The sequence below is a fragment of the Thyridium curvatum genome (genome assembly GCF_004353045.1).
Source record: "Thyridium curvatum strain D216 chromosome Unknown NODE_116_length_89041_cov_73.691005, whole genome shotgun sequence".
NCBI classification, from domain to species: Eukaryota; Fungi; Ascomycota; class Sordariomycetes; order Thyridiales; family Thyridiaceae; genus Thyridium; species Thyridium curvatum.
In genome coordinates, this window is record NW_022156871.1 from 14,884 (window position 1) to 41,453 (window position 26,570).

Sequence of the window (26,570 nt, forward strand, 5' to 3'; positions counted from 1 at the left end):
GTTCATGCTGGGATTGAAGCAGTCACCCACAATCTCACTTCTTGTGATGTTTCCGGAGATCTCTGGAATCCTTCAAATCTTTGGAAACTCAGAGACTACTTGAATTTTCAAAAGCATTGCCTACTTGTCTTTGAGCTGCCCGGGTCCTTGTGATAATGAAGCATGGTTGCTCGCTCTGCAGTTCATCACTTTCAATATCGACGAATAATACGGAACTCAAAGTGGGATTCCCTGAAGAACTGCAAGGGTGACGAACTATCTAGTATCTGCTGTATCTGTGTATCAAAGATCGTACAGTCCAGCATTTGTCGAGCTAGGTAGCAATGTCTTCTTTTCACTCATGCATTGGCAAAGAGGCAACATTGAATATCACAGCGAGACGGGCCAGTATCGATGAAAGGCTTCTTTCTTCAGCTTGAGCAAAACACAGCAAAGCTCATGCACGCATGCAGCTCCCTGATCCACTGATAATGATAAGGCCTGCAGCAAGTTTGGCAGCGAATCCCTAACAGCAAAGCCCACTTCCCCAGATTTCCCCGGATTCCAGTGGTTTTCGCAGGACTGCGCCAGGCCTGATCGGGCGCGAACCAGGCGGCCTAGCGCTGATGCACGGGCTCCAGGTAGCTTTTGGCTGCGTCAGAGTGCAGGCGGGTACGTGGGAAGTGGCTCCTCAGGCTCCTCAGGTGCCCTGTTAGCGCGCAGAGTGGGCGGGCAGGGTCTGGCCTTAGCAGCAGATTGGCCCTGGGTCCTTGGTCGGCTGATTGTCATGAGGTGAGTGAGGTCACGCGATTCAGTTGCGACACCTTGAGGGGAGCGACCGTCAAGTGATCTTCCCATCCCATCCGGCTCCCATTCCCATCCCATTCATTTCCGTCCATTTGTTGAGGGCGATGCTACCCCGCTCTCACCTGAGGTGAATACGTAAAACAGGCACCGTAGCAATGCCAGGCATGGGAAGCAGCAGACGCCCAGTCCAAAGGGGAATTGACATGTAGCTTTTCGCAAATGGGAAACGGCCAGGAACGCGCCGCGCCCCCTGGTGAGTCAGTGACGAACAGATCTGGCCAAATGGTAGTGCAATCCCCCCCAGATGGGCCGATCACCTCCCTCATTCGTTTGATTTCCCACCTTTTGGATGGATGTGCATCCGGTGCGCGGCCAAGCTCTCGCGCCATCCAACAAGGGCCGCCTGGCGAAACCAAAGCAACGCAACCCCTCCTCTACCCTCCTCTTCCTCTTCCCAGCCCCAAAGCGACCAGAGCTACCTTTCCCGTGCCTGCGTGCCTGCCTGCCTTGCTTCCCCTCCTTGATCAGCCCTGCGTTGCTGCCCCCTTTCACGTTCCATCATCCTCAGGCCTTCCCCTCCTGTTCTTTATAAACTCTCGTCTCCCCCTCCTTTCCCTCCCATCCTTTCCTCCATCCTCATCACACATCACTCCCACCCAGCCCAACCAATTTGTTCCCAACGAACACCACGATCATATATCACTTTCAAGCTCTCCGGATCCCATCCAGGTTCAGCTTATAACTACTCTCTTGCTCTGTTGCCAACCAGCAAACACTTCTCCCACACACACACATACACAATCCATCATGTCTGAGCCACTCACCAAGGTCGACTCTGCCGTGCAAGGTCTCTCATCCTCTCCGCCCAAGGGAAAGATCGGCCATAGGAGGCAGAGCTCCAGCGCGGAAGGTGTCCGGAACATCAATGACCTAGGTACGTCATGGCTTCCCCTGGCTCTCCGGTCTCCGGATCACCCGGCCGTTATCTAACGCAACTCCGAACTACAGAAAAGGAGGGAGTTGAGCTCCAAATCGCGAAAGAGACGCAAAAGACGGGATGGTAAGTTGTTTTGTTTGCTTTCCTCTGTTGATTGAGCCATTGCAATCAATCGCCTTTGCATGGGCATGCTATCTCCCACTCCGCACCACCGTTGGCACCACCCCCCTTGGCCTAGCCCGAACGGTCCACCACTAACACTGCCTGCCCCGCCCGTTAGGAAGATCAACACGTCACCCTCGACGGTAGAGGAGAGGGAGATCCTCAAGAAGATGCTCACCACACCACCGGTCAAGAAGATTGACCTGCACTTCCCGCTCGGCCTCGAGGTAACGGCAAGGAACCTCAAGGGCGTCACGATCAAGGATGCGATGGACGCGATCCACAAGGCATTCAAGAAGAGGGTAAGCGCTTCTGGCATTTGCCCCCCCACACACACACTAACACCATCGGGGATTCAATTGACTAACACGGGCATCTCGCATCGCTACAGGCAGATGACGAGCTCGACCAACCCTACCTCGCGGGCTTCGAGTGGGACAAGGAGGAGTCATGGACCCGGCTCATCGTCCACCTGCAGAGGGACAGCGGCGTCTCGCAGACCAAGAGCAGTAAGAAGAAGAACAAGGGTGGTGACGAGTAGTGAATCCTCGGCCCCCCCCCGGACAGCGCCATGGCCGGCCGCAGGCATGGCACGCCACGGCGTCAGCAAACGACCCCTCCACTTGTTGCGAAACTGGACTGGGCTTTTTGGTAGTTGCGAGACAATTGAACAAAAACCCATTATGTCCACACCTCTCGAGACGTTTATTGCAAAACGGCGAGCTCTCTTCTTCTCTTCATGCGTGATGTACGATACGATTTGTGTGTTGTTGTTGATTTGATGTTTGTGTGTTTCTACAGAGTACTTCCTACCTACCTGGCGTGAGATGGCGACGATGGTATGACGGGCAGGGTTGAATCAGCCCACGCCAATCTGGGCCTGGATCCCGTCGACGGGCGCCCCGACCACTTGCTGACATGGAACATCGAATGCAGGGCAAAATTGACACGGAGCAGGGCAGCAGGTCAGTCGATTGGAACGACAATTGAGTTTCCAACGGCATCTTGCAGGAATGCGACGAGGACGGTGCGATGGATGCGATGCGATGTGCGCGGACGATGACAAACCTTCTCATTCCTTACCCCTCATCTCGGTGTTTCAGCTCCTCCCGGCGGCCGGTCGGATGTCGTCAGTCATAGGACAGAAAACTGTGACGGACGATTGATGGGCAACGATTTTTTGGCTACGAGACACTCGGCAGACGCATTCATCGCCCTCATTTACGATTGATACTGGACCTATATTTCCATCTGTTCTTCATGGGAACATGGCAGCAGCATCTGTCGTGCTATGGCGGCCCCTGGAGATGCCCCCCTTGCGAAGTGGTGGTGCCAGAGCGGACCAGAGCGGGGCTGTCCTGCCTTTGCCGCGTGACCTGCCTGTCCGAGCCACGGGCTGCTCTGCTCGAGCTCAGGGGGGGGCTCCACCCTCCGATCTCGGCAGGTGCCAGCTCGAACCTAATGAAGCCCCAGCCCGCGCGGTTCTTAGCATGCATGCATCTGTCCAAGCTGTCCAAGCTGTGGGTTCATTACGTCGTTTTGCTGGCCTGCTGCCAAGATGATCAGGGGGCCCCGGGGTCTGCATGAAGAGCACGCAATCAGGACGCGATAGCTTCTTTTGGAGGCCTGGGAGTAGACTCGATTGGCTTTTATCTCCCCTTACGAAAGAGATAGAGAGAGAGAGATGTGACGGTGGTTGGTCGGAGTTGGGTGTCGATCAGTGCGAGTGCGGGGAGGAGGAAGCTTCAGGCTAATTGGTTGGGCTGTTTGGTCTACTGCTGGTGCTTTGGTAAGCTTTCGAGGCCAGGGCTAGCTCTGAGGCGACTGTACTACTAGGTATGTATGTAGGTTTGAAGGGGTTCCAGGCCATTGAAGGTAGATGATGGTGCGGATGAAATGGACAAGAGACAGAGAGCATCCTTCCAGGCTTGGGACAAGGGCAACCTTCCATCTCGCAGCGAGGGCCACAGCCAGACGAAGCATGAAGAGGGCCTCGCGTCGATATACAGAGCATTATCAGTATTGTGTTTATCGTGCTTCCTCCACCGTATCTAGATAAGAGTGTCTCTCTCGGCTTGCACCTGATGGAGGTTGGCCCGAGTTCAAGCTAACGTTGCATAGACAGAGCATGATCACTAGGCATCTTGAGAGCCAAGCATCCTCTCATGAAACTACAAATTATCATTACAGTACTCGTAAATCTAGTGTTTGTCGTACAGTCATTACACGTACATCTTTCTTCATCTCCTCAACACTCTCGTTCCCAACAAGAGGATCCCAGCCGTACGACTGATCAAGTAACAGTTGGACATGCTGCCCCCTTTTGGTGTGACCGAGAGCTGTGTCTAAAGTTGGAGCTGCGCGGTAACACCTCGGGCACCACGGCGTCGTCCGGAGGTCGGTCAGGTGGGTGATCGTAGCTCGTACGATACATGGTTGAGGCCGTAGATTCGGGAGTCGTGTCGGATGCCGCGTCATCCTGCTCATTGTTCATAGAAGAGCCCGAACCAGACTCGATGACCAGAGACCAGCTCAGCGTTGATGGCGTGAGAGTAAAGCAGAGCCGACATAGACTATCCAGTCCAGTCGGAGACGAAAAACCATACCGCTTCGTCTTCGGCAGGCGCCCTCGTATAGCCAATCTCTTATCGGTGCATACATAGTCTCAGCATATCCGGCCCTCCATCTTCCTTTTCCTTTCTTTTCTTTTCCCTTCCCCCTTCCCCATTCAACTCAACGGCTTCCGCGCATGCACGACGTGAAACGGAAAGTACGCGTGAAAGTCGGCGTCCATGACCGCCTTGCGCACGTCGACGAGAAACACCTCGATCTGGAGCTGCGTCCAGCCGAGCCCGGTGCCGAGCGGCCGCCGGACGAGCCCGCGCAGGCCGTCCATGATGGCGGTGCGCAGGAAGAGGCCGCAGTACCGCAGCCGCTTGTCGCGCGGCCACACGCCGATGGGGCACTTGTGCGTGCGCTCGCGCACGCCCTCGAACCCGGCGGCGCGGAGGTCGGCGGGCAGGCGCGCGACGGCGTTGAGCTCGCTGCCGAGGGCGCGCAGGCCGGCGTCCATGAAGCCCATGAAGTCGCGGAAGGCGTAGGGCACGTCCGGGCCCGCGGAGGCGTCGTCGCACCGCGGCTCGTACCGGAGCTCCTGGAACTCGACGTAGCCGCCCGGCCGGAGGTGGCGCATGCAGCGCTGCAGCAGGGCGCGGCGGTCGCGGACCGAGTGCAGCGTGTGCCGGACGTGGATGTAGTCGATCGAGCTGTCCGGGTGGACCCAGTCGTCCTCGAAGTCGTCGACGACAAAGTAGACGTTGTCCGGCACGTAGTTGGGCTGGATCGGGGAGAGGTCGACGCCGCGGAAGACGGCGTTGGGGTATTTGTCGGCCACTGTGGATTGAGGCAGATGTTAGAAGGTCGGATCTTGGGAAGGTTGCTTAGGGAGTACGGAGAGAAGGGGGTAATCTCTGGTTTGACAAGAGAGAGGGGATGGTAGAGACAGGAATGGCACTTGCCCTGCCTCCCCTGTTGTGCTGGGCAGTCCCGGTGTCACTTGAACACAACAGCAGCTCAATCCGCGAGCGTAGGTCTCACCACAGCCCGCATTGTATCTCCAGAAGCCCCGTTCTAGCGGTGAGCTGCCATACTATAACAGGCCGAAACGATACCGATAGGACGGTCAAGGGGCTGGCCACTTACTCTCAATAACCCAGATACCCGTTCCCGTGCCTAGCGGTGCAACACGCGCGCGTCAGTCAACAAATCTTGCATACTAACAACAATTTCTCGTCTCCAGAGAGCAGGTAGATGGCAAGAAGCATATTGATCAAGCCCTAATACGACAAAGGAGATATTGAAGGCAAACCAGACAGCAACGACGGTAGGGCACATCTCGTCCCCTTCTCGTGCAACCCACTCCAGGCACCACACACCACACAGGAAAAAGAAAAAGAAAACCCCTCTCACAAAAAGACGTACCGAGATCCAGAACCTCCCCGCCATCCCGCAGCGTCTCCTCGACGGGCGCGTAGCAGTGCTCGCCGCCCATGAGCATCAGCGTCATGGCGTGCTTCATGTCGTCGCGGTTCTGCTCGACCTCGTCGTTGGGGAAGGCGTACTTGCCGTCGTGGTAGGCGTGGTACCGCAGCCCGCCCTCGTACACGTGCTGCCGCACCGAGCTCGACATGGAGGCCGGGTAGTGCGCCGCCGCGCCGCCCTCGTCGAAGAGATCCGACAGGCGCACGCCGCCGCCGCTGCCTCCCGGCTCGCCTGACGCACCCGTGCCGCTGCCGCTGCCGCCGCCGGACCCGGGAGGGTTCACGCTGATGTGCGTGCTGGCGCCCGAGGACGGAGCGCCGCCGCCGCCGCCGCCGCCGAAGGCGGGCCGCGGCGGGGAGAGGCTGCTCCGGGCGGTGGCGTAGAGGGAGGCCTCGTCGATGGAGAAGGATGCTGGGAGGACGGCGCTGCTCGGGGCCGAGGACTGGGCGCGGCGGGAGGGGCCCGGGGATGCCGGGTCGTCGTCGGGGGCGGGGGAGCCCATAGTATAGTTGTGTGTGCAGGGCGTGTGGGAGTTCGAGGAGAGAGGTGTGTTGCGAGGGCGGTGGTGTTATGTGATGCTTCGTGGCCAAGGCATCGGTGTTGTGTGCTGGACAGTCTTTCGTGCTGGTGTGCTGGTGTCGAGGCTCCGGGCAGCGTACCGGGCTATCTTGTTCCTATCGTCTGGTCGTTTTAACTACCTGAGGTGTTCTTGGTCGTGCTGTTGTAGCGGCGGCCGCCGTTGTAAACTCTATTTTTTTTCTCCGGAACGGTTGACAACGGATGCCAGGCCAACACCACGTGGGGGAATAAGGGTGGAAGACGAACGACAGTCGGTGTGGTAAAGTGATGGACAGTAGTATAGTTTAGCAACGAGCGTGAGAATATTATCCATTAGGGAAACGAGGCGGAAGCAATCGTATCGGCCGCTGGGATATCCAATGTCATACAGAAGAGAAAAGAAAATCCGAAACGATAACCAGAGGACCCGGCAGAGAGGGAGTAGACGCCAAAACCCGACAGGTCGGGAGAGAGGAGGGAAACAACCTGGCACGGGACGCGGGAGGGACCCAAAACAATGGGATCTTTTAATCTGCACGTTCTGGCCAGTGGGAGGAATTGAGCCTAGAAGGAGGAGAGGAGGACGGTGGAGCAGGATATGTAGGTGTGTACAGCCGAGACCTCCCCTTCTCTCTTCGCCCGCATGTGATGGTACCAGAATGACGGAGGTGACGACGATGATCCGATGCTGAGAAATCTAGTGTCTTAACACTGGCTGTTAAAGGTAGCAGTGGATTCCGGGTGTGCATGCCCGGGAAGGCCAGGATCTGCGGGAAGAGGCGGCGCGAAGATTTGGCGATGCGCTGTCCCCCTCGTCCTTTTCTTCTCGCACGACAGGCTAGAAACGGGATGACATCGTGGGCACAGCAGGTGTGTGTGTGTGTGTGTGTGTGCGTGAGAAAAAGAATGGGCTCCTCTTTCTGCATGTACATGCAGCAGGGTTTGTGCTTCGTCTGGGATGGAGCGTTGGCATGGGAAATTGTGGATGGTGTGTCTTCTTCGTTCGGGGAGGGAGGGGACCCCTGGTCAGGATGATGATGTAGATTTTACCGACAGGCTGGATGGAGGAGTGGGTTCTTACTGATTCCTTTCTTGCTTTTCCTGCCAAAAAGAGGCCATGGCGAAATCCTCCGGATTTGGCACCGGCTCCGTTTCGTTTCTGTTCGTTTCGTTTACAACCTTGCACTAAAGACACCACATATACCGAGGCTCATGAACAGGGTAGGGTCTGCGATTCTGGTGCGAGCTGCTCTGCTTACCATCGTGCCGCGGTCCGTTCCAAAGCATCGTCACTGTTTGATGCTAGCTACCAACCTACCTAGGTACGTGTAAATATCAGGCACTTGTTGGAAGAATACCTAGTTAGATCTGCAGGCAGCGGAACCACTTGGACAGCACTAGCTAAAAGTAGCAACCAGGCGGGGAAGGCCAGCCGAAAAACAAAGACAGACAAGCAAGACGAGTGGCGCCACATCCGCTCTGGCCACCGAGTCCTTTCCGCCGGTCTGGCACCGGCGCGTGCGGCTGGCATGTATCGTGGCCTTTGAAACGAGGTCAAACGTCCTGCCGGTGGGCCTTTTAATCAGAAGCGCTGGAACCGCGAGCCCGCGCCGCAGGCCCATTCCCCACCGGAGAGGGCACCTGGCTTGGAAAGGGGCTTCAGGTGAGAGATAAGGTGAGATGAGCTCGAGTGGGGTGAGAAATGGGCAAGCTACGGATACCTACCTCGACCAGGAAAGGGTGACTAGGCATTCCATCCTCGGTGTGATGCCGTTTCTGCAGTCAAGGGATGCTCAGATTACGAGCACAAGATGCATGGCGTCGTGGCCGTTGGATTTGTCGTGTTGAACGAGATTGCCGAGGGCCCACGTCGGCGAGATCCTGGGAAAGGGGAGAGACGAAAAAGCAATATGCTCTGAGCTGGCTGGGCCATGCAGCTTTGGTACTCGATGTCATCTGTCGGTGTCAAAGAAAGCCCTGGCCCATCTCACGCGCCGCCCGCGTTTCTTTTGCGAGCGCCGCCCGCGTTTCTTTTGCGAGGTCCTCTTTGTTTTCCATGGCGTCCAATGATGATGGCTGCAGACAATAACACTAAACGTCAGTGCCCAAGTATGTGCCTACATAGCTTATTCTTCTTCTTCTTTGTTTCGTTTCCCCTTGCTCCTCGAAACCAATGGCTCGGGTCGGCCCCCATGTCATGGCGGGCTCGTCTCCCTCCAGCTGGTAACTCGTCCGACGGCGCCACTCGTCCCATGCTCACCCTCCCTTCCCTTGTCTCGTAATGTCCCACAAAGAGGTCAGCTTCCTGGCTGCGCGCAGGAGCCGGGGACGTGGTCCTCGGAGATGGCGATGGGCCCTACAGGCAGCATCCTGCCAAAAGGACATTGCTTAAGATGCTGTCATATCACTGCGCTACCTCGGCTTCTATGACCACGAAGCAAAAATTGTTCACGGAAGCAGAGCAAAGGACGTGTGCAATCCTCCAAATGGGCACACAACATGTCATCATGGCCAGTCGCCTTCTGCGGTGGACCGAGGTGAGACTGCGGCATTCAGTCATTTGTCGCATTTCGCGATCAACGGTGAACATCCATGCAGGCCATTTCCACGCTTCTTTTTTTAGGGTGCGCTTGGTGGGGGGACATGACTAAAATTACAGGGTCTCCAGAAGCTGCACAAGCGCGATGGACTTGTCGCTAGCCCACAAACTGCCTCGTTTCGACCTTCAATAGATCGTGATTCACCTTTGATACTTGTAGCACTGCCGTCGCCATTGAGGAGAGCTCGCCATTTGGGTTTCCAGTTCGCGTTAGGTCCAGTCACGGTGAGGTTTGGTGCGGTTCGTTTCAGACTGCTTCATTGCCCAGGGAACACATGATGGAAGAAAGCATGGCGCTTCTCTACAAGCTCCTCTCTCCTGGTAAAGCCTCTCACACCCCCCGCCCGTGTAATTCCAGATACCATCTCCAAAGATTGTTATTGACTGTCAATGTCCTCGCCCTCGCCTCGCCAGCCCTTTGGCTCCTTCGTCCCGCCCGTCTGGGTGTGACATCCATCAGTGAGCAATGGTGCAATCAAACCCCGACCCGAGGGACTGGAATGCGCCAGTGGGAAAGCCTCCGCCTTAGTTAGCATCCAGGATCATCCAGAGCCAGAATCCACAAACAGTGGACCGCCGTCCCATCCTCTCGGGCCAGTTTGATTACGTGGTGTGCGTGGTCCTCGCCGACCAAGGTCGTTGGGGAGCACAAATTTCCGAGCCCAGGGGTGCGTCTCCCCAATCTCGTGAGAATAGCCCTGGCACCGGGCGCGGCTCGTTTCCCCTGAACCCGCGGTACCCAGTCACTCTCCCTCAACTGCTCGCGGGGGCTTGGAAAAGGCGCGGTGTGAAGATCAAAGCCAGGCCTGCTAGCTCTGAGTTATGTATCGTCTCACATTTCTCCGATCACAAAGGTGAGACGGAAGAAGCCGCCAGGAGGATCAAATTGTGGTGCTGTGCCGTGCCAGAAAAGTAGCTAGTCTCTATGATCCTGGCCGGGAAAAGGAGTAGCCTGTTGCGTATGTTGTGGTGAGTCGTACTGAGGCACCGAGAGATGCATCCTAAACGAGCCAAAGTCACACCAAATGCGGTGCCTGCTTTCGCATCCAGTGTTGAACATGCCGATCTCCTGAGTAAGAAGTAGGAAATATTCTGGTCCAGCTACTCACAAATCCATCAAGCTCTTTGATTGGTCGACATAGGTATGATGTTTCATCAAGATGTGCTTGCTAGTCAAGAGGAGGAGTTATATATGCACGTAACGTATGGCGAAAGGACTCTAGCCTTCTTCTGTGTCTGCATTCTAAGAGTCTGTTTGCACCTTGTCACGGGGTCTGCGAGCCGTTCCCCAGCATCGACGATGCATCTCCACACATCCCACCGGCCTCTCCCACTTGCCATTACCTAACCCGCGGGGATAACACCAGCCAAACAGGAAATCATAGAGGACTTTCTTTAATCCTCGCAGCCTTTCCTCTCAGTGACTCGCCAAAGTTTAAATCTCGGAGACATTTTTCATTGCTGGAATGACAAAGCATCATCCGTTTGATCTTGGAAGGTCCAAAGTCGGCCGACAACTTGCTTGAGTGACGAGCCTATAAAATACATCATGGTGACCACCTGGGTGTTTGTGGTATCCGGCCATATCCCGCCGTCTGTCTGAGCTTGCAAATATCCTATCCCCCCCTCTAGTGAAAATTTCCATGCCCAAGAGCCCCGCCGCCATGACAACTATGCGAGCCTTCGTGACTGATGGCAAAAAGTCAGGCTCCGTCCGTGACGTCGACCGCCCGAGGCCTCGTCCCGGCCAGGTCCTGATCAAGGTCCACAATGCCGCCCTGAACCCAGGCGACTGGAAGCTCGTGGAGGGCAATGTCGCCTCTGACGGCGCTCCAGAGGGCCTCGTCGTCGGCTTCGACTTCGCCGGCACCGTCGTCCAAGGACCGGGGTGGCCTCGGGGTCAGCGGGTGGGCGGCTGGACGTTTGGAACCAACGAGGGCGACACTCAGCGGGGAGCATTTGCCGAATACGTCACGCTCGAGCCCTCACTCCTCTTCCCCGTCCCCGACAACATCACCATGGCGCAGGCGTCCACAGTCTCGCTGGGCTATGCGACCGCCACCCTGGCCCTATACTTTACTCTCGGCCTTCCGGAGCCCTATCAGGGCGGCGGCGGCGGCCAGCAGTCCTTGCTGGTCTATGGCGCATCCTCGAGCGTCGGGCTGTATGCGGTGCAGCTGGGCAGGCTCAGCGGGCAGCGCGTCATCGCGGTGGCATCTGCCAAGAACCATGGGCTGCTCAAGGAGCTGGGGGCGGATATCACTGTCGACTACCGGGACGAGGACTGGGTGGCCAGGGTCAAGGAGGCCACTCAGGGCGGCCTCCGATATGCCTTTGACTGCATCGGGCAGGGAGGGTCTGCGGAGAGCATCGCCGAGATCTTGTCGCCCAGTGATGGCGCTCACCTAGTCGCCCTGAACCCGCTCGACAAAGACGCTATATGTGCCATCAACCCTCACATCAAGGCCGAGTCGATCTTTGCCGGGGCATGTTTCGGGGAACCGATCGACTTCATCAAAGCGTTTGACAATATCGGAGGTCCAACCCCAGAGCACAAGAAGGCCTGGGAGACGTATCTGTCCTGGCTCCCTGCCATGTTGCAGAAGGGCGACATCGTTCCGAATCGTGTCAAGGAGATGGGCACTCTGGAGAGTGTATTGGAAGCGTTTGAGCTGAGCAAGGCCGGCAAGCTTTCGGCCGAAAAAGCTGTGTTTCAAGTCTCCATGTGATCGTGACTGCTACATGTATTAAGATGTCGGATGACTAGATCCATAATCAAGCTATTTAATTCCAAAACGTGCAGGCGGGAATGTCCTGCAGCTATCATTGAGATGAAATTTCGCTGAATAAAGGGATGAGCATTGTCTAAAATGGCAAGGGTACGATTGTGTGAATACAAGTGAAGAGACATGTCAATGACGAGAGTCTTGGGTCCTGCCAGTGCACTGCTGCCAGCTGCCAAACTGCTGCCCCATTGAAGCAAGTCAAGCGATTTAAAGTTGGTCTGAATAAGGAAATCGAGAGTTTCGTTTTGTTGACATCCACTCCCCTATTTCGGGGTTTCTTGGTGTCCCGAGCTCACGCCAGTCTCGTGTCACTTTCCACGTCGGATTCAAATCACTTCCACGTCGCTTTTGCCTTTTGTTTACAATTCACTTTTTCTTAACGCGCTAGGTTACAGCCCTGGACTTCAATCCTCAGCCTATATAAAGACCTCCTTCCCCCTGCCCTCGCCAACCTGCCTTTCTTCTTTCCCTTTCTCGTTCCTCTCAACTTTTCATTTCACAACGCCCTCGCAATCCCATCCCCCGACTTTCAAACCTCAAAGGTAAAGACCGCCTCTGTTGTTGTCTCTTTCCTTTCTTGCATCAAGCCTTCACGCGAACCACAAGCAGAGACTGACTACCATCCGCGGCAGCATCCGACGTGTCAACCTGGCATCAACGATGCATTATATATACTGATCACAAACTCACAACTTATATATCTATCACAGTAAGTCCTCATTCCTGTCTTCACACGGCCATTGATGCCACATGACCTAGTCCACTGTCTTTGGCCCGGTACACTGACACAAGGAACGCCAGATTCATAAAGAAACGCAGGGCAACTGCTGGCCCTTCATGGAGTTCGGCGAGCCTGCCGCCGCGAACCAGGCCCGGGCCTTGAACGGAAACTCTGTCCCGAAATCCTCTCGCGCGTTCAAACTGAACTGGGCGTCTGGAGGCGGTCTAATTGACCGTCGGTGAGTCACCATAGACAACGCTGTCCTCTGTTCGTAGCTGACCACTATTCTTTCCAGCGACGATCGAGGACCCGAGTTCTCCATCTTTGTCGATGACCTAGGTCCGGAGGCCCCTGAAAATCTGCGCCTACTGCAGAAAGAGGGAAAATGAGAAGTCTCGGAAGTCGCACGCCGAGAAGGCGGCCAAGCGCGCCAGGTTGTCCTCGTCTCGCTGTCTCAGGCCCGTTTCCCCTCCTGCAAATCAGCCAATCGCGCGGCCTTGGCACCGACTGAGGCTCTGGCCTTGAACGGTGATCCGGTACTCCCTGGGTACAAGGACTCGGAAAATTTGAGAAAGGCCTCCCTTCTACTGTGTTTTCTACCGACAAGTCAGGCTCGACGCAGCCTTTCAGTGTTGCTGTAGCAGCTACCAAGCCCGCTCCTCAGCGGAATGATCAGACTCATCCTGCCGCGGATTCCGTTGAGAAGGGACCTGCTGGCAAGAAGCCACCCGCTGGCCAGATCATGTCTCTCCCTAGAGCTGCTGCACAAGCTTCACCGCACTACCGTCCAAGTTCAGGACCTTTGTGGCAACTACAGATATGGATACAACCTGCCTGATTCTCGGTGAGTGGTCAGGGATAGCATTTGACCTGGTTCATGCCTAATTTCATTCGTCAGTCAGCGATGAGCACAGCTTTGTCAAGGGATTGATTGCACCTTCTTTGACACCCCACCTGAGGCAAGGCCGATTACTCCGAGCACATCAACGATCCTTTCATTGACCGGTACACTATCACGCTCCCGACAGATAAACACCCTGAGAGTGTCCCCGCAAAGAGACGAACAAGCCTGCATGCGTTACATAATTAACGACACTTGTCTCGCACTCCTGCTCCTCATCGACACCGCACGAACATACGTTACCTACAGCATCTTCGATCTGGCGTGGGAAAGTTGTTACGAGGCGTGTATGATATGGTGGACATCCCTTCCATACCGCAAGTGCTCTTCACTTGACGAACCTTCCTCTTCGCCTTACTTCTGCTCTCTCCACAACCGTCGCAGTTTCTGCATATTTTCTCTATCTCTCTCGATCCCGACCTCCTACATATGCCACATCAGTTTGCAATAGAGCACTGTATAAACAGATTCATACCTTCTTTTCCCATGTATTCATGTACCTGTAGTCCTCTTCTCCAGAGTCTTCTCTACATCAAGCCATGCATCCATCAGACCTCCTCCACCTTGCCAACAGTGGCACTATCCAGAATACGTTTACTCCTTGCCATCACCACCAACCGCTTGCCTCAGGCCCACACTTGAAATGTCCACATTTGCTATTCCACCCCTGAATACCCAGCCCAAAGCGATGAATCTCACTAACGTCCCAGCCCACAAGGCGAAGCCCGTGGCTTCTCTGTGAATATCCGGCCGACGGGGCTGGCCTGACCAACATCCAAATGGCAAGGACAGCCCATCAAGCCTCATAAGGACCAAGTACTCTCAGATACACTGGGGATGCTGCTGTGTCCGGGAGTGTGGGGAGCCATCCTGGCTACCCCAAGCCCGGGAACGCCACTCTTGGAGTCCTCGGCTCCATTCCTGACGAAGCCCATTCTCCGCCAAGATTCTCGAGCCCATTCTCCGCCAAGACTCTCGAGCCCATTCTCCATCAAGACTCTCGAGCCTATTCTCCATCAAAGAACCCCAACACACGACGCCCGCACGCGCACACAATGCCCCAGACAATGCCAAGACAATGCCGACCTTGTGTACGCGTGCGTGTGTCGTGTGTTGGGGTTTTCGATGGAGAATAGGCTCGAGAGTCTTGATGGAGAATGGGCTCGAGAGTCTTGACGGAGAATGGGCTCGAGAGTCTTGTGGAGAATGGGCTCGAGATTCTTGATGTAGATGAGTGTGAGGGATTGGGCTCGAGAAAGCAGGGCGAGGACAAGCCATTTTATACGCATTCGAAACGACGTCTCGGCAGTGGCCTCGAGCATTATCAGGGCTTGCAGGTCGGATTGCCCCTCGCCGAGGGACCGTCCATTGCGACAATTTGGTGTTGAATATCTCGCGCATCCGGCCTCGCAAACTTGCGCGTGCAGACGTCCGGAAGAGTTGACACACCGGCCACGGGGTAGGAGACTAAGTGCAGCTGAACCATGGTCGAGAGGTCAAAAAGTCCGGGACTGATTCCAGGCCTCGGACCTATATCGGAGACGGTCAGCAGCTGTCGTGCATGAGTGGTTGATCAATCCACGATAATAATGGTGTCCTTATCACTATTTATTAAGTATCTCTGGAACATCGGTATTGTATTCGTTGTCTCTCTTTAACTGTGGTATATCGATAAGAGTAATCAACTAATTAGATAGATAAACATGTCTAACGACATTCCTCTTTGCTCACTGGCTGGCAGGCAAATACACTGCTGTCATTCTTGCTTTTGGGTAGAGGTGCCTTGATGCCACTCTCTCGTCCCCTTGCAAAGAGCTCACTAGGCGTCTCGACATGATGGTTGAACAGAGGGACGATCTGAAGAAAGACAAAGAGAGGCAGATGACCCTCCCCAAGCTTAGATACCGAGGTTGTTCTCGGTCGGCACGGCGCAGGGGCTTGGGGTCAACCCGGCGGAGGTAGTTCGCCAGCGCGAGAGGAGGTCCGAGGAGGCGCGTGACGCCACAGGTCAGGATCAGGGGCCCGGCGGAGGTGTCTAGGACGATGACTTCTGGTCGTAGCGGAGAACGCTTCGGCCCCCTTCTTCAGTGAAGGTCAGGTTAGTCGACGGGTTGGTAACAGAAGTCCTCGACTACCCATCGAAACAATTGGTCTTTGGCAGTGGGATACCCCCAGAGGAGCTTCATCAGTTCCATATCATGACGTGAATCAAGCATCTGATCGAGGGTACCTCCCTAGGGTGTCTGCATATCAACAAGCAACATCTCAGGCAAACCTCTACTCATCATTGGCTCTGATCATCATGAGTCTTACACGGATGACTCAAAATCCAGGCCATCATAAAGTGGTCACCGAGGGTGGCCAGTGGACAGCAAGGGAGTACGTGTCGCAGTACAGGCATCGAAAGACGCGCATGGTCATATTCAAGCCAGGAGAGAGTGACAGGAGGCAGCCGGGCGGTTCTCTATCTCGACTCGGGGCTCACAAGCGAGCGAGCGAGTGATGCTTGTCCGGGGTACATGTGCACAATATCGGCGATAAAAAGGGGCCAGTCAACTTCCCCGAAAGCGGCTTCGGATATATGATTGGTTCCCGAAAAGTCGAGAGGAAAAAAATGCACCACCTTAAGCTGAATATGGGAATTTCTCAGATGAAAGACATATCAAACAGGATAGGCAGTAGCATTTGGCTGCCTGGCATTGCTCACGCTAGAGTGCAAAAATGAGGCGACGTGAGAGGTTGGGCAAAGGGGACATTCTGAACCACTCAAACGGATACCACGAGGAGATCAGTCGTCGTCACATGCCCGTACCTGGCAGGCCAAAACGGGTTGGACGGTGGCGAAAATATGAAATGCGTTCATCGGGAACGAATCATACTGAGCCGAGGTGTGCACTGCCGAAGGAGCCGTTGGCGGCGAGCGTGGTTTGTGGACGGTGGTGGAACACAGTCGAGGCTGGCGATGATATTTTTCACTCTACGTGCACGCACACGCACACACGCCCCTAACCAAGAGGGAAAAGGGTGAGTCACGAGAATGGTAGATGAAACGCGGGAAAGGTCAACGGCGAATCAAGCACGTTGGGACCCTCGCACTGTGCTCGTATACAAGGCTCGAGAGCAGGTCTTGACGCCGAAGGAAGATATGCGAACCCGAAGGCGTACATGGTGTACTTTGAAGATATGTCACCGACGGACTGAGGCTTACGAGAAGGTTGGGTGTAAGTCGAGCAGAGTGTGGTGGCAGCACGCGGAACAGCAGGGAAAAGGTTGCCTCAGCCCTGCGCGGTCTTGGCGATCGGCGGTGCACAGCAGGTTCGAGGCCTCCTCCGACTCGTTTATGTGTCACTGGCAGTAGGGAAAATGACGTAGAATCGAAGTGTTCTGGGTTTTGTTATTTGCATTCCATTCGGTCGTTCGTTTTGCAGTGCTGGGGGCGGATTTGTCAGTATTGGGCAGCAAGTGGAAGTTGGGAGAAAGGTATGGTCGTGTCTGGTCCGAATTTTTGGTTTTGCTGCCCAGTGCGGGCGAATGGAAGACCTGGAGAGTGCTGCATGGGCGCGGAAAGGTGGCGGTGTTCCAGAAGGCATAGTCGTTAAGCATGCAGCATTGACTGCAGCACAAGGCCCAGGCACAGGGGACCCCAGGGCCAGAAGCTAACTGGAAAACCTTCTAACTCCACTGGAATTTTTCCACGCTCAGCACTACCAGCCACAGAACCAGAGGCCCGGGTCCGATGACGTTGTCTACGCGCCCGGACCACCTAAGCTGAATTCGGGATAGAGGCGGTGGTCCACCACTGCAGTAGGAGGATTTCACCTTATTAGTCATGCAGTGGCCTCTCTCTCGTGTGGGCTGGGCCTACGTCCACGGGTCCTAACTAGCTGCTGACAGGGAGGCAGATGCACACGCGACGCCCATGCCATGCTCGCCATGCCTGTCAATACAAGGAATACCTAGCTACACACTTGTGCGTATTCGGCACTCCTCCGGTCGACTCTTGGGTCAGGACATGCATGCTTGGCTCTTGTTTCTGCTCTTGCCTTTTCAGACAAATATTTTCTCTTCCATCGTGGGATGTTTCTGAGTAAAAGATCATGAGACAAGCTGTGCCGGACGAGAGAAGCGCTTGCGCAAATCCGGCCTGTCAAGCAGTAGCGTCAAGCGACGATGTTGGCTTGGGCCAAAGACAACGTTGATACCCAACCCGGCCTTCTCATTCATAGATGACTCTCACTCCTTACCTGGCCCGTGGCACTGCTTCCATTCGTGCTGCGGCCATGCCGTTGTGCAAGCGCGAATAATTGAGCGAAGAGAAGTCACTGCTCGAGGCCTATCAGATCGAGCTGGCAGTCGAGTCCCGGACCCAGACGTCGCGTACTGGCAGAGTGGTATCGGAGACTGTAACAACCAACAAACAATGCATCGCTGTTGGATATCTTGCTGAAGAATAGTTGCCCTCCCAGGACATGAACAGTGCCGATAGTATGTCGCCTCGTTTAACCTCGTGCTGACGCTAGGTGAACACCCACACCGTCGACGGCCTTGCGACTCCTGCTCATCGTCGTCGGGGCATATCGAAGCAGGGCCGAGGATGTAGTTCATCCGGCGCAGCTCACATTGTTATCGGTACCCCCCTGACCAACAACAACGCAGACTCACGAACAGATGGATCTCGACCAGGCGAACAAACGAGTTGTCTGGACAATGAGTCCGGTTGCGGATTTTGAAAAGGTAAAAAATAAATCTTTTGTGGGCAGCTTGCTACGTCAGGAATCCTCGAGCTGGCACCGGGAGCCAATCCTGCGCTGCCGCGCATCACCCAAGCCGCCTTAGGGGCCCCAGTCTTGCATGTTGGATATGCAGACTGCGGTCGCTCAGCGGGCGTGAAACTGTCGGTGAGGTCGTGTTTTTAGAAGATGGACATTCGGTCCCCACCGAGGAGCGACAGACCAGCGCCTTGTACGGTGATCCATATTTGCCGGCAGAGACCCATTTGCGGACAAAAGAAGAAGCCATCGCCATTGTTGTGGTGATATGACTGGGTAGGGGGACATGCAGGCTTGAACCTTACCCACCAAGACATGCCTATCCGCGGTGGAGGCCGTCCTTGCTCCCCTTCGCTTGCTTGACGTCCCATGGGTGTTAGCTGATGGACAAGGGGCCACTGTGCATTGGTCATGTCCGCTGTAAATACGGCCTCGAGCCAATCGGGATCCGGCCCTTCATGCAAGTCGCTCCCTGACAAGTGCGCCATTGGCCAGAGCACAACAAGCAGCAGTCTTGGAATACTCAGATTGGACCGCAACGCAGCAAAGGACTGGAACGAAGGGCACCATGGCATGGTTCGCCCTCTTTTTTTCTTGTCTCTGTGTTCTCGTATGTGCGTGTGTGAGTCACTCCAAGACAGAACACCGTTCACCGTTACGTTGGTGGCCTGGTCAGTTTGCGGTCTTTTTCGGTCCCTTCCAAGGTGTTTTGTCAGCGGTATGAGATTGCTTTTCGCAGGGACATGTGGAAAAATTTTCACCATCCTCGCTGACAGCCAAATAGGGGTTATATCCCGTGGAGGAGCACACCCAGAATTTGCTTAATTTGGGAGGGTGGCTTGGAAAATCAAGGACAGGGGCAGGTGAGGGGTTGGCAAATCCAGGAAGCAAAAAAGCAACGCCAGAGCGTCAGGACGCCAAGCTCACCAAGGTGGCCCCACCGAAGGCGCCAGGAAGGCCCGGCTAACATGGGTAGTGCGTCGCCGTGGTGTGTGGGTTCGTGGATATCTCAGTTTAGTCTTTTTTTTCCCTTCTCTCACACCCTCTCTCCTCACGGTGGCAGGCCGGTCACTAGGTAGGAAAGGAACGTCCCGTGCGGATGTGGATGTCATCGTGCAATGTAGTCTTTTGGTGGATGAACTGGCAGCAGCAGCTGGAATCTGCGCCCTGCGGTCTCCACGACGGTGCAGCGCGTACTGTATGGAGCCTTTCTTTCTCTGAGCGAGAAGAAGGATGATGCGCATTGCTGCACCCTCTCTCACTACAGTGGCTTGACATGTGGAAGAGCGCCGCGAAATTGCAGCAGACTTGTTCGGTTCCACGGGTGAAGTGTGCTAAACCTCCCCGGACGGGCCCTACTGTGGTGCAACACGGGTTTTACCTAGTGTGCACGCGGGTGTTAGTGGTCGCACGCTAGCTCGGTCGCCGCTCTGAATGATTCGACCTCATCCAGCGATTCGATGAGCGAGACAAGAGCAGTCATCAACTGGGGCGGACATAAGACGACAGGAGAGCACTCAGCTTGCGAAACGTCATCTGTTGGGTTGGGAATGAGGTCTCCGAGCCCCAGGAAGGCGAAAGTATTCCGAGTTCACGCAAGAGATTCTTTCTCCTATGGTAGGTGTTGGTGGTCCAGGGCAAAATAGGTGGCTGGGATGTAGATCGATGTTGGACCTTGTGCTTAATACCGGCTGCAAACGTTATTAAATATCGAATAGAAACGTTGCTTTGTCGAATGAGAATGTTCGTTGGTCAGAGTACCGACCTGGCCATGTCAGCATACACGAACAGTCGGTGTAACGGTCTCGTATCGAAGACTCTGAGGGTATCACAAGAGAGGACTGGGTTTGCCCAAGGGTAGTAAAGTCGGACAAACTCAACCCGTCCTTTTCAGTACGAGCGAAAGGCCTGAATCACGACCCGGTGCCGGCATGCAGGCCAAGTTGGTCGAGGGAAGTGCTCTAATGCGCCTTTGAATATGAGCCCTCTTCCCCGGACATTCGAGACTCCCCCGGATTCCCGAGATACGTGTGGTGGTCGATCACAGGTCCAACCCCACTGGAGCTAGCGCAAGCTGCATGCGCGAAGGGTGAACTTCCTCACTGACGGGTGCGAACAGGGAAGGGAGGAGATCCCGTTCCGTTGAGTCGTGCGCAGGCGATCTGTTCTCGAACGCCCGCCCGCAAACTTGGCAAGCCTTTCACATGGTTCGTGTGGTGTGCCCGCGCTCGCTCTCCCCAATCATGGGCTTGGTCGTGATGCACCTGATGTCGATGGCACGCACGTGTGGGTGTGTAAGATCGTGTTTTGTCTGGGCTACGCGCCCGCATTCGCGAGGGTCGAATCAAGTACAGCCGTTGATGACGGGCAAAGTTCAGCAACACCAAGGGAAAAGATGACATCTGACACAGCGGCCAATGCCGATTACCTGAGATGGCGATTCCAGCAAACTGTCAAAAGCCGCAAAGGGCCGGATTCGCCGCCATACACACCACCATGATTGAGTGATGCTGATCATGCTCCCGTTTTTTTTCTGGGCTTGGAAAAGGATGGACCGGGTCAAGACTCTTGCCATATCTAGAGATCTCCCCCGCCTCCTCCCCTTCCAGCGACCAGACTAAAACCACGGTCGCAGTTGCGTCATCGAGATTCACTCAAGGTTGCTATTCATACTTTGATCCTCCCAACCTCCTCTCCTGGCATTGGGGATTCCAGTCTCTGCTTCGAGCTAGAATTCGATTCGACTGAACGACTGCGTCTCCAATTGTCCCTGATCGAGTAGTACTGCTGGTCCGGACTCGCACCATCAACCCGAGAGAGGTCAGAGCATTTCGCTTGGCTCTCTCTTGAGCACCCTCGCATTTACGACAAACCAACATTGAACCAAGGCCTTGTTGCGTTTGATTTTTCATCAACGGTCGAACTCAACCGCGCCCAACGCATGGATACGTGAGACGGGTAATTCAATCCGTTTCTCCAGGGCCGCGCTCGCTTCGCGAAAAGCAAGATTATCTCGGGCCCTTGTCCAAGAGACCTAGTGCCGTCTTCCTCTGTTGTTCGTGCCAGTCGATTTTTCAGCGTCCCACCCAGCCCTTGGTTCTCTCCCGCCCAGCCGGACCATGAGCTGAGAGGAAACACATGGGAATCCACTGCGAGTCCCAACGATTTGCACCCTGTCGGGCGTCATCGAGCAACAATCACCAAGAGAGGCTTGGAAAAATTTTCCACGGAGGCCTAGTCGCTTCTTAGTGTGACCTGGAACAGAGATCCCGTCTGCCGCGACGTTGAGCTACCAGGACCCGGAGCGACATCAATCTCGCTAAATCAGGCTGGTAAATTGCTGGGGGTGAGCGACCCTGAAAGGTTGCCCATCGGCGTGCAAGGATCGGCCTCTGGCGCTGCAAATTTTGCACGTACAAGTATTTTCGACAATTACATTCGCAAAAGATCCGCAGAAATGGAGTGCTTTTGAAGTGATTCATTTGGGTCGGCCCAGGGTGTATGAATCACTCCGAGCAAGCAAAGCCACCGAGGAGAAGGAGAACGACAGCATCCGCTGCCTTGGGTGTCTCATTCGGTCGTATCGCCGGATACCCCCTTGCTCAACGTGGACTCGAAAGACTCAGCTGTCGGGCTTGTGCGCTCTATCGCACAACAGCTGAGATTACGAGCGAGGACAGCCTCTCACAGACGAGTTCCCTGTATTGTCGCTTTCACAGGCTGGCCCGTAACTGCTGATTGGGCTGGCTCCGGACCAGTCTAGTCTCTGCGTCGCTGTCCAGTGCGAACCCGAGACGGGCAGACAGTGCGGTGCTATTTGGCGTCGCCTGTTCGAGAAGCGGGAGAGGTGCAGGCGTGCAGGACAGTGACTAATTTTGACCCCTGGAGGTACCGGCACTATCGCCACTCCCCTCCATCAGCTTCCCGAGCCAGGAGTGGACCCAGCCCCCTACTAAGGTGATTCGCATTCCCTGTCTTTGCCTGCCCAATACCTGAGGTACGGAGCACACCTAGCGCGTCCCGTCCCCTCTTGTCTGTTGGACTCTTCTGAGGGGGGAGTACTTAAACACCACCAACCTTCCTATTTTCCCTTTTCCCACCACATTTGGCTTTTGCCAATACCCAGATTCAAGAAACAACGCTTTTAAATCACGTCTTTGGACCCCTCAGCATTTTTCATCAGCCGAACTGGAGCCTAGCTGGTCCCAGTTTCTACCAGAAGTTGCCATCAAAGTCGAGAACAGTCGACTTTGGTGCCCGATTCCTCGACAGGGAATAGTATCACGACCAGACCCTTGACATGTACTCAGCAAGAAGAAGGCTTTCTTTCCCTCTTCCAACCGACCACAGACCAAGGTGACTGGTGTCACTTTCACTACCCTGCGCGTCACGACACAGACGCGATTGAGCCATCGGATCAACACCAAAAAAACAACATAAAAAAGGAGGGGAGTGGCCGTGGTTGAGACCGGGGGGCCAGTGCAGGGAACGATATCACGAATGTTTGCAAGGTTGCACGATCCTCGAGCAAGATGACGAGCTTCTCGCCCTACGGCTCCACGCCCGCCGCGGACTACTACTACGACAAGGAGCGATATGTCAGTCCATCGCCGACGCCTTCGCCCCGAGGCCCATCGTTCTATGCGCAAACACCACAACGACCGGCGACGCGGGCGCACTTCCGCCACATGAGCAGCGGCTACAACGAGTTCAGTAGCCCGCGCACTCCTGCGTTTTCGCCTCGGTACACGAGCGATGGCCAGTACGCCACAGCGAATGTGAGTTCATCGCGGTCGTCACGCAAACAATCCTGGTTTCCTCGCCGCCCCAGGCGCGAGCGCCGCAACTCATATTCCTACATTCGGCCCTCTGATTCCTATGGGGACTCCGACGAGGACGAGTACTACATCATCGACGGTGTACCTTATATACTCTACGCGCAATCGAAGCCGAAGCGATATAGAGAATATTGTTACACTGACAAATTTGGTGGGCACGACACTAACCACCATTATTACGAACAGGGCGCCTATTCTGCCACCACATACTATGAGAGGGACCCTGGATACAACTCGCCTCGGTATGAGCCGGAGCCGCGCCGGTCACATCACACCCGCCGGAGCTCGACATCGGTCCCTCAGAGGCCCGCCACTGCTCGCCCATCCAGCTCCCATCACAAGAAGCCCGCGCCAGCACCACAAAAGGCCACCGAGGCGGACGCCAGGAAGCACCGTATCCCCGCTGGCTACTCGCTCAAGAACTGGGACCCTACGGAAGAGCCCATTATGCTTCTCGGCAGTGTGTTTGATGCCAACTCGCTTGGCAAGTGGATATACGACTGGACGGTCTACCACCACGGACCGGCGACCCCCATCTCCGACATGGCCGGCGAGTTGTGGTTGCTTCTGATCCAGCTGGCCGGAAAGATCAAGCGCTCGGAGGAGTGTGTTCCCAGGATTCGGACCGTGGAGAACAAGGAGATGATTGAGGATTTTATCGAGTCTGGCGAGCGGCTTACCGATAAGCTTAGGAAGCTGCTTAAGCTGTGCGAGGCGCCCATGCTCCGGGCCAGCAAGAAGAAGGAGACTCAGACCCTGGGTAAGAACTCCGGCGTCGAGTTTGTCGAGACCCTGTTTGGCCGCGAGCGTGAGCTCGAGAAGACCGAGCGGTTCATGGCCTCCGTCCGTCTTTGGAATCTCCGGTTTGATGCCAATTGTGAGGATATCCTGGCCAAGCCTACCAAATAAGGAGTCCGTATCTTCCCCATTTTGGACCCCAGGATTTTCCCTGCCGTTGGACTTGCCGGTTTTTTTCCATTTTTTATTATTTCACATACATCACTTGGCGGCGCCCAAGCTGTACGATATGGTTCCCATCTGCCGGATCTTCTCATTGCAGCATTTACGAAGTCGCAAGGAGCAGGCCTGCTCCGCCCAGGAAGGAGGTTGTTTCGCTCTTTTCCCATTTATTAATACATGTCTGGGGCAACCCTGTGTTGCATGGAGGGGGTGGTTTGCTTCACGTCTTTACAAGAATACCCATGGGTGGCGGCGGCCCGAGAAAGATGCCTCGCGTGCTGGCCGTTGGTGCGAGGAAGATGATGATATCACTTAGAAGAGGATGGCTGTTCATTCAGGATTTTCAACACTCGTTACACTGCATGCCCTGTCTATGGGGATGCTCAGTGCTAACTCGCAAGGTCGCCAGTATTATTAGGGGACCGAGTGCGATGCCGACACGGAGAGCGAGGAGGATTGCGTCGGCACTTATGGATCGATGATGGCGGTTGCCTCGAGAAGGAGGCATCGCGTGTAATGCTTACGGGAGGTGCGCAGATACCAAGTTTTGCTTCGGAGGAAATTTCGCAGGGCGTATCGAGTCTGCTTTTTTTTTTTTGGAGTGTCTTTGTCGGCCCTGATATTTTGTAGAGGGGGTCGGCCATTTCATTTTTGACATGGAAGACGGTGCGATCACAGGTTGATGGATATACCCATTCCCTCACTTTCTATCTTTTTTTGGAATGCCTTCTGTCATACAGTACAGAAGTGCACGAGAATAGCAATAAATCACTATGAAAAACAACATGTGCCCAAAATGCAGTATCGTGACTGTTTACCAAGCCAGCCTCGCTTTCCGAGGCATGGCGGGCGGCATCAAAAACAAAAAAGTAAAAGGAAAGTTCCGTGCTTGGGCTCGCATTCCAGTGGCGCTCCAAGGGATGCCGGGATTCTCCAATGGTGATGCTCACCATCTTCCCCAAGAATTTAGACTGCCTCTTGACCACGCGGGCTTGGGACTAGTCGTGAGCAACAGAACGCGGGCGTCGTGCAGGAGCCTCCGGGCTTGCGGCTCCTGCATGCAAGATCGGGGAGCGATGCAGGGCGGAGGAGAAGAGAAACTGGTCAAAGAATGGGCACTTCATTCTTTTGGGGCCTGCTGCTGCTGCTGCTGCTGCTGCACACGCATGCGTGCACGACTTTGACCCCCATCCCGTGTCTGGTCTTGGTCTCTGTTGAAGAATTGCATATCCTGGAATGCAAGCGATTGGCTCCCTTCGTTTCGCAGGTCTCGCAAGCCCTAGCTTTGATACTCGGGGGTGAAGAGAAACAACCCCTGTTTCTTAATGCGCACAGTTATTTTTTCCCCTGTGGCTGGATTGTGTGTGTGTGTCTTAATATTGACTGAGAATGTTTTGGTTTGGTTTTTTGGAGTACGGACGCAGAGTAGGGCCAGCTGAAGATTGGATGCCTTGGGCGCCCGCCCTATCTGACAGCATTCCGATCATGGGAGGGACGGGGGGTTTTGTTGAAGAATTGCTCATTCCTGTCGCCTCTTTCATTCTTGGGACATCTTGTGGATGAGGCTCTGAGTCAATCCCTGCATTTCTTTCTTCTTGTCCGATTGGAGGTGTGCCTTTACAAGTTGTCTATAGGTATGTTCCGTTTGGTGCATCGTGGTGGTTCTCAATTTCGGAGGCGGACATCGAGGGCGTATGTACTACATCTCCTTCCGGAACACTCACAAGCCGTTCGTCACCAATGTCACCCATTGAACGGAAATGTAAAAATTTTCATGAAATGCAATGCCATTTTCCTTGTGCCCTTGTCGCATCTGCAATCCTTGTGGTTGTCCAATAATTATGATCTGCGGCAAGGGCAGGCTGGCAATGCGAAATTATGCGTTTCCTTTGTTTTCCACTCGTCTCTTTGGCCACCACAGTCGGATCCACCATTCTGTTCAGGTCTTACTGAAGATGTGTAGCAGATGGCGAAAAAAGAGCATCTCAAGCAAGCGTGACCTGCCCTTGCTGCTTGTCCAAAGCATGAACAAGATTCGGGGTTCCTTGAAGCTCGAAAACGGCCGTCCAAGTCCTTTCCCTGCAACAACACATTGATGAGAGAGGGGGTCACACCCGGCAGGTGGCCTTCCGTATCCAAATTGCCTTGCCGCGACACAGGAAACACGCAAACATCAGACGAATGTTCTTTTGGGGGGCGGGCTGTTGGATGTGCGACCCCGAAACCCGCTTCGTGCACATCGCCAATTCGCTACCCGTGCTGGCAAAGCAAACAAATCCGCCCTCGAGTCGCACATTGATCACGCAGGGAGCCGCATATGAGCCCAGCCTCGTGGCCTGGACCACAGTAGCACCTGCCCCTGTGTAAGTGCCACTTCCCACTTGAGTCTGGATCAGCCCCGACGACTAACCGCCGCCATTTTTCTTCTTTCAGGGGCGTCTCTTCATGTCTTCACAATACTCGGGGTCTTTTTGAAGCCGTGGCTCGGCAATGAGATACATGAAATTCCCTC

The 26,570-nt window shown here is 55.0% G+C and overlaps 5 protein-coding genes across 5 annotated transcripts; 4 read left to right on the forward strand and 1 right to left on the reverse strand.

Annotated features, from left to right (window-relative positions):
- Positions 1–1,593: 1,593 nt before the first annotated feature.
- Positions 1,594–2,426, forward strand: E0L32_011733 (uncharacterized protein; the record flags this gene model as incomplete). Its single annotated transcript, XM_031134495.1, has 4 exons — positions 1,594–1,720; positions 1,795–1,846; positions 1,962–2,187; positions 2,277–2,426. The coding sequence occupies 4 exons, from the start codon at positions 1,594–1,596 to the stop codon at positions 2,424–2,426; spliced, it is 555 nt and encodes a 184-aa protein (XP_031000069.1).
- A 2,187-nt stretch (positions 2,427–4,613) lies between these two features.
- On the reverse strand, positions 4,614–6,428 carry E0L32_011734 (uncharacterized protein; the record flags this gene model as incomplete). Its single annotated transcript, XM_031134496.1, has 2 exons — positions 4,614–5,278; positions 5,867–6,428. 2 exons carry the CDS (start codon positions 6,426–6,428, stop codon positions 4,614–4,616), a joined length of 1,227 nt encoding a protein of 408 aa, XP_031000070.1.
- A 4,298-nt stretch (positions 6,429–10,726) lies between these two features.
- On the forward strand, positions 10,727–11,812 carry E0L32_011735 (uncharacterized protein; the record flags this gene model as incomplete). Its single annotated transcript, XM_031134497.1, has 1 exon — positions 10,727–11,812. The coding sequence occupies one exon, from the start codon at positions 10,727–10,729 to the stop codon at positions 11,810–11,812; it is 1,086 nt and encodes a 361-aa protein (XP_031000071.1).
- Positions 11,813–12,706: 894 nt separating this feature from the next.
- E0L32_011736 (uncharacterized protein) lies at positions 12,707–13,428 on the forward strand (the record flags this gene model as incomplete). The annotated part of the gene is made up of 3 exons (XM_031134498.1): positions 12,707–12,828; positions 12,886–12,929; positions 13,145–13,428. 3 exons carry the CDS (start codon positions 12,707–12,709, stop codon positions 13,426–13,428), a joined length of 450 nt encoding a protein of 149 aa, XP_031000072.1.
- A 9,364-nt stretch (positions 13,429–22,792) lies between these two features.
- Positions 22,793–24,007, forward strand: E0L32_011737 (uncharacterized protein; the record flags this gene model as incomplete). Its single annotated transcript, XM_031134499.1, has 1 exon — positions 22,793–24,007. One exon carries the CDS (start codon positions 22,793–22,795, stop codon positions 24,005–24,007), a length of 1,215 nt encoding a protein of 404 aa, XP_031000073.1.
- Positions 24,008–26,570: the final 2,563 nt, after the last annotated feature.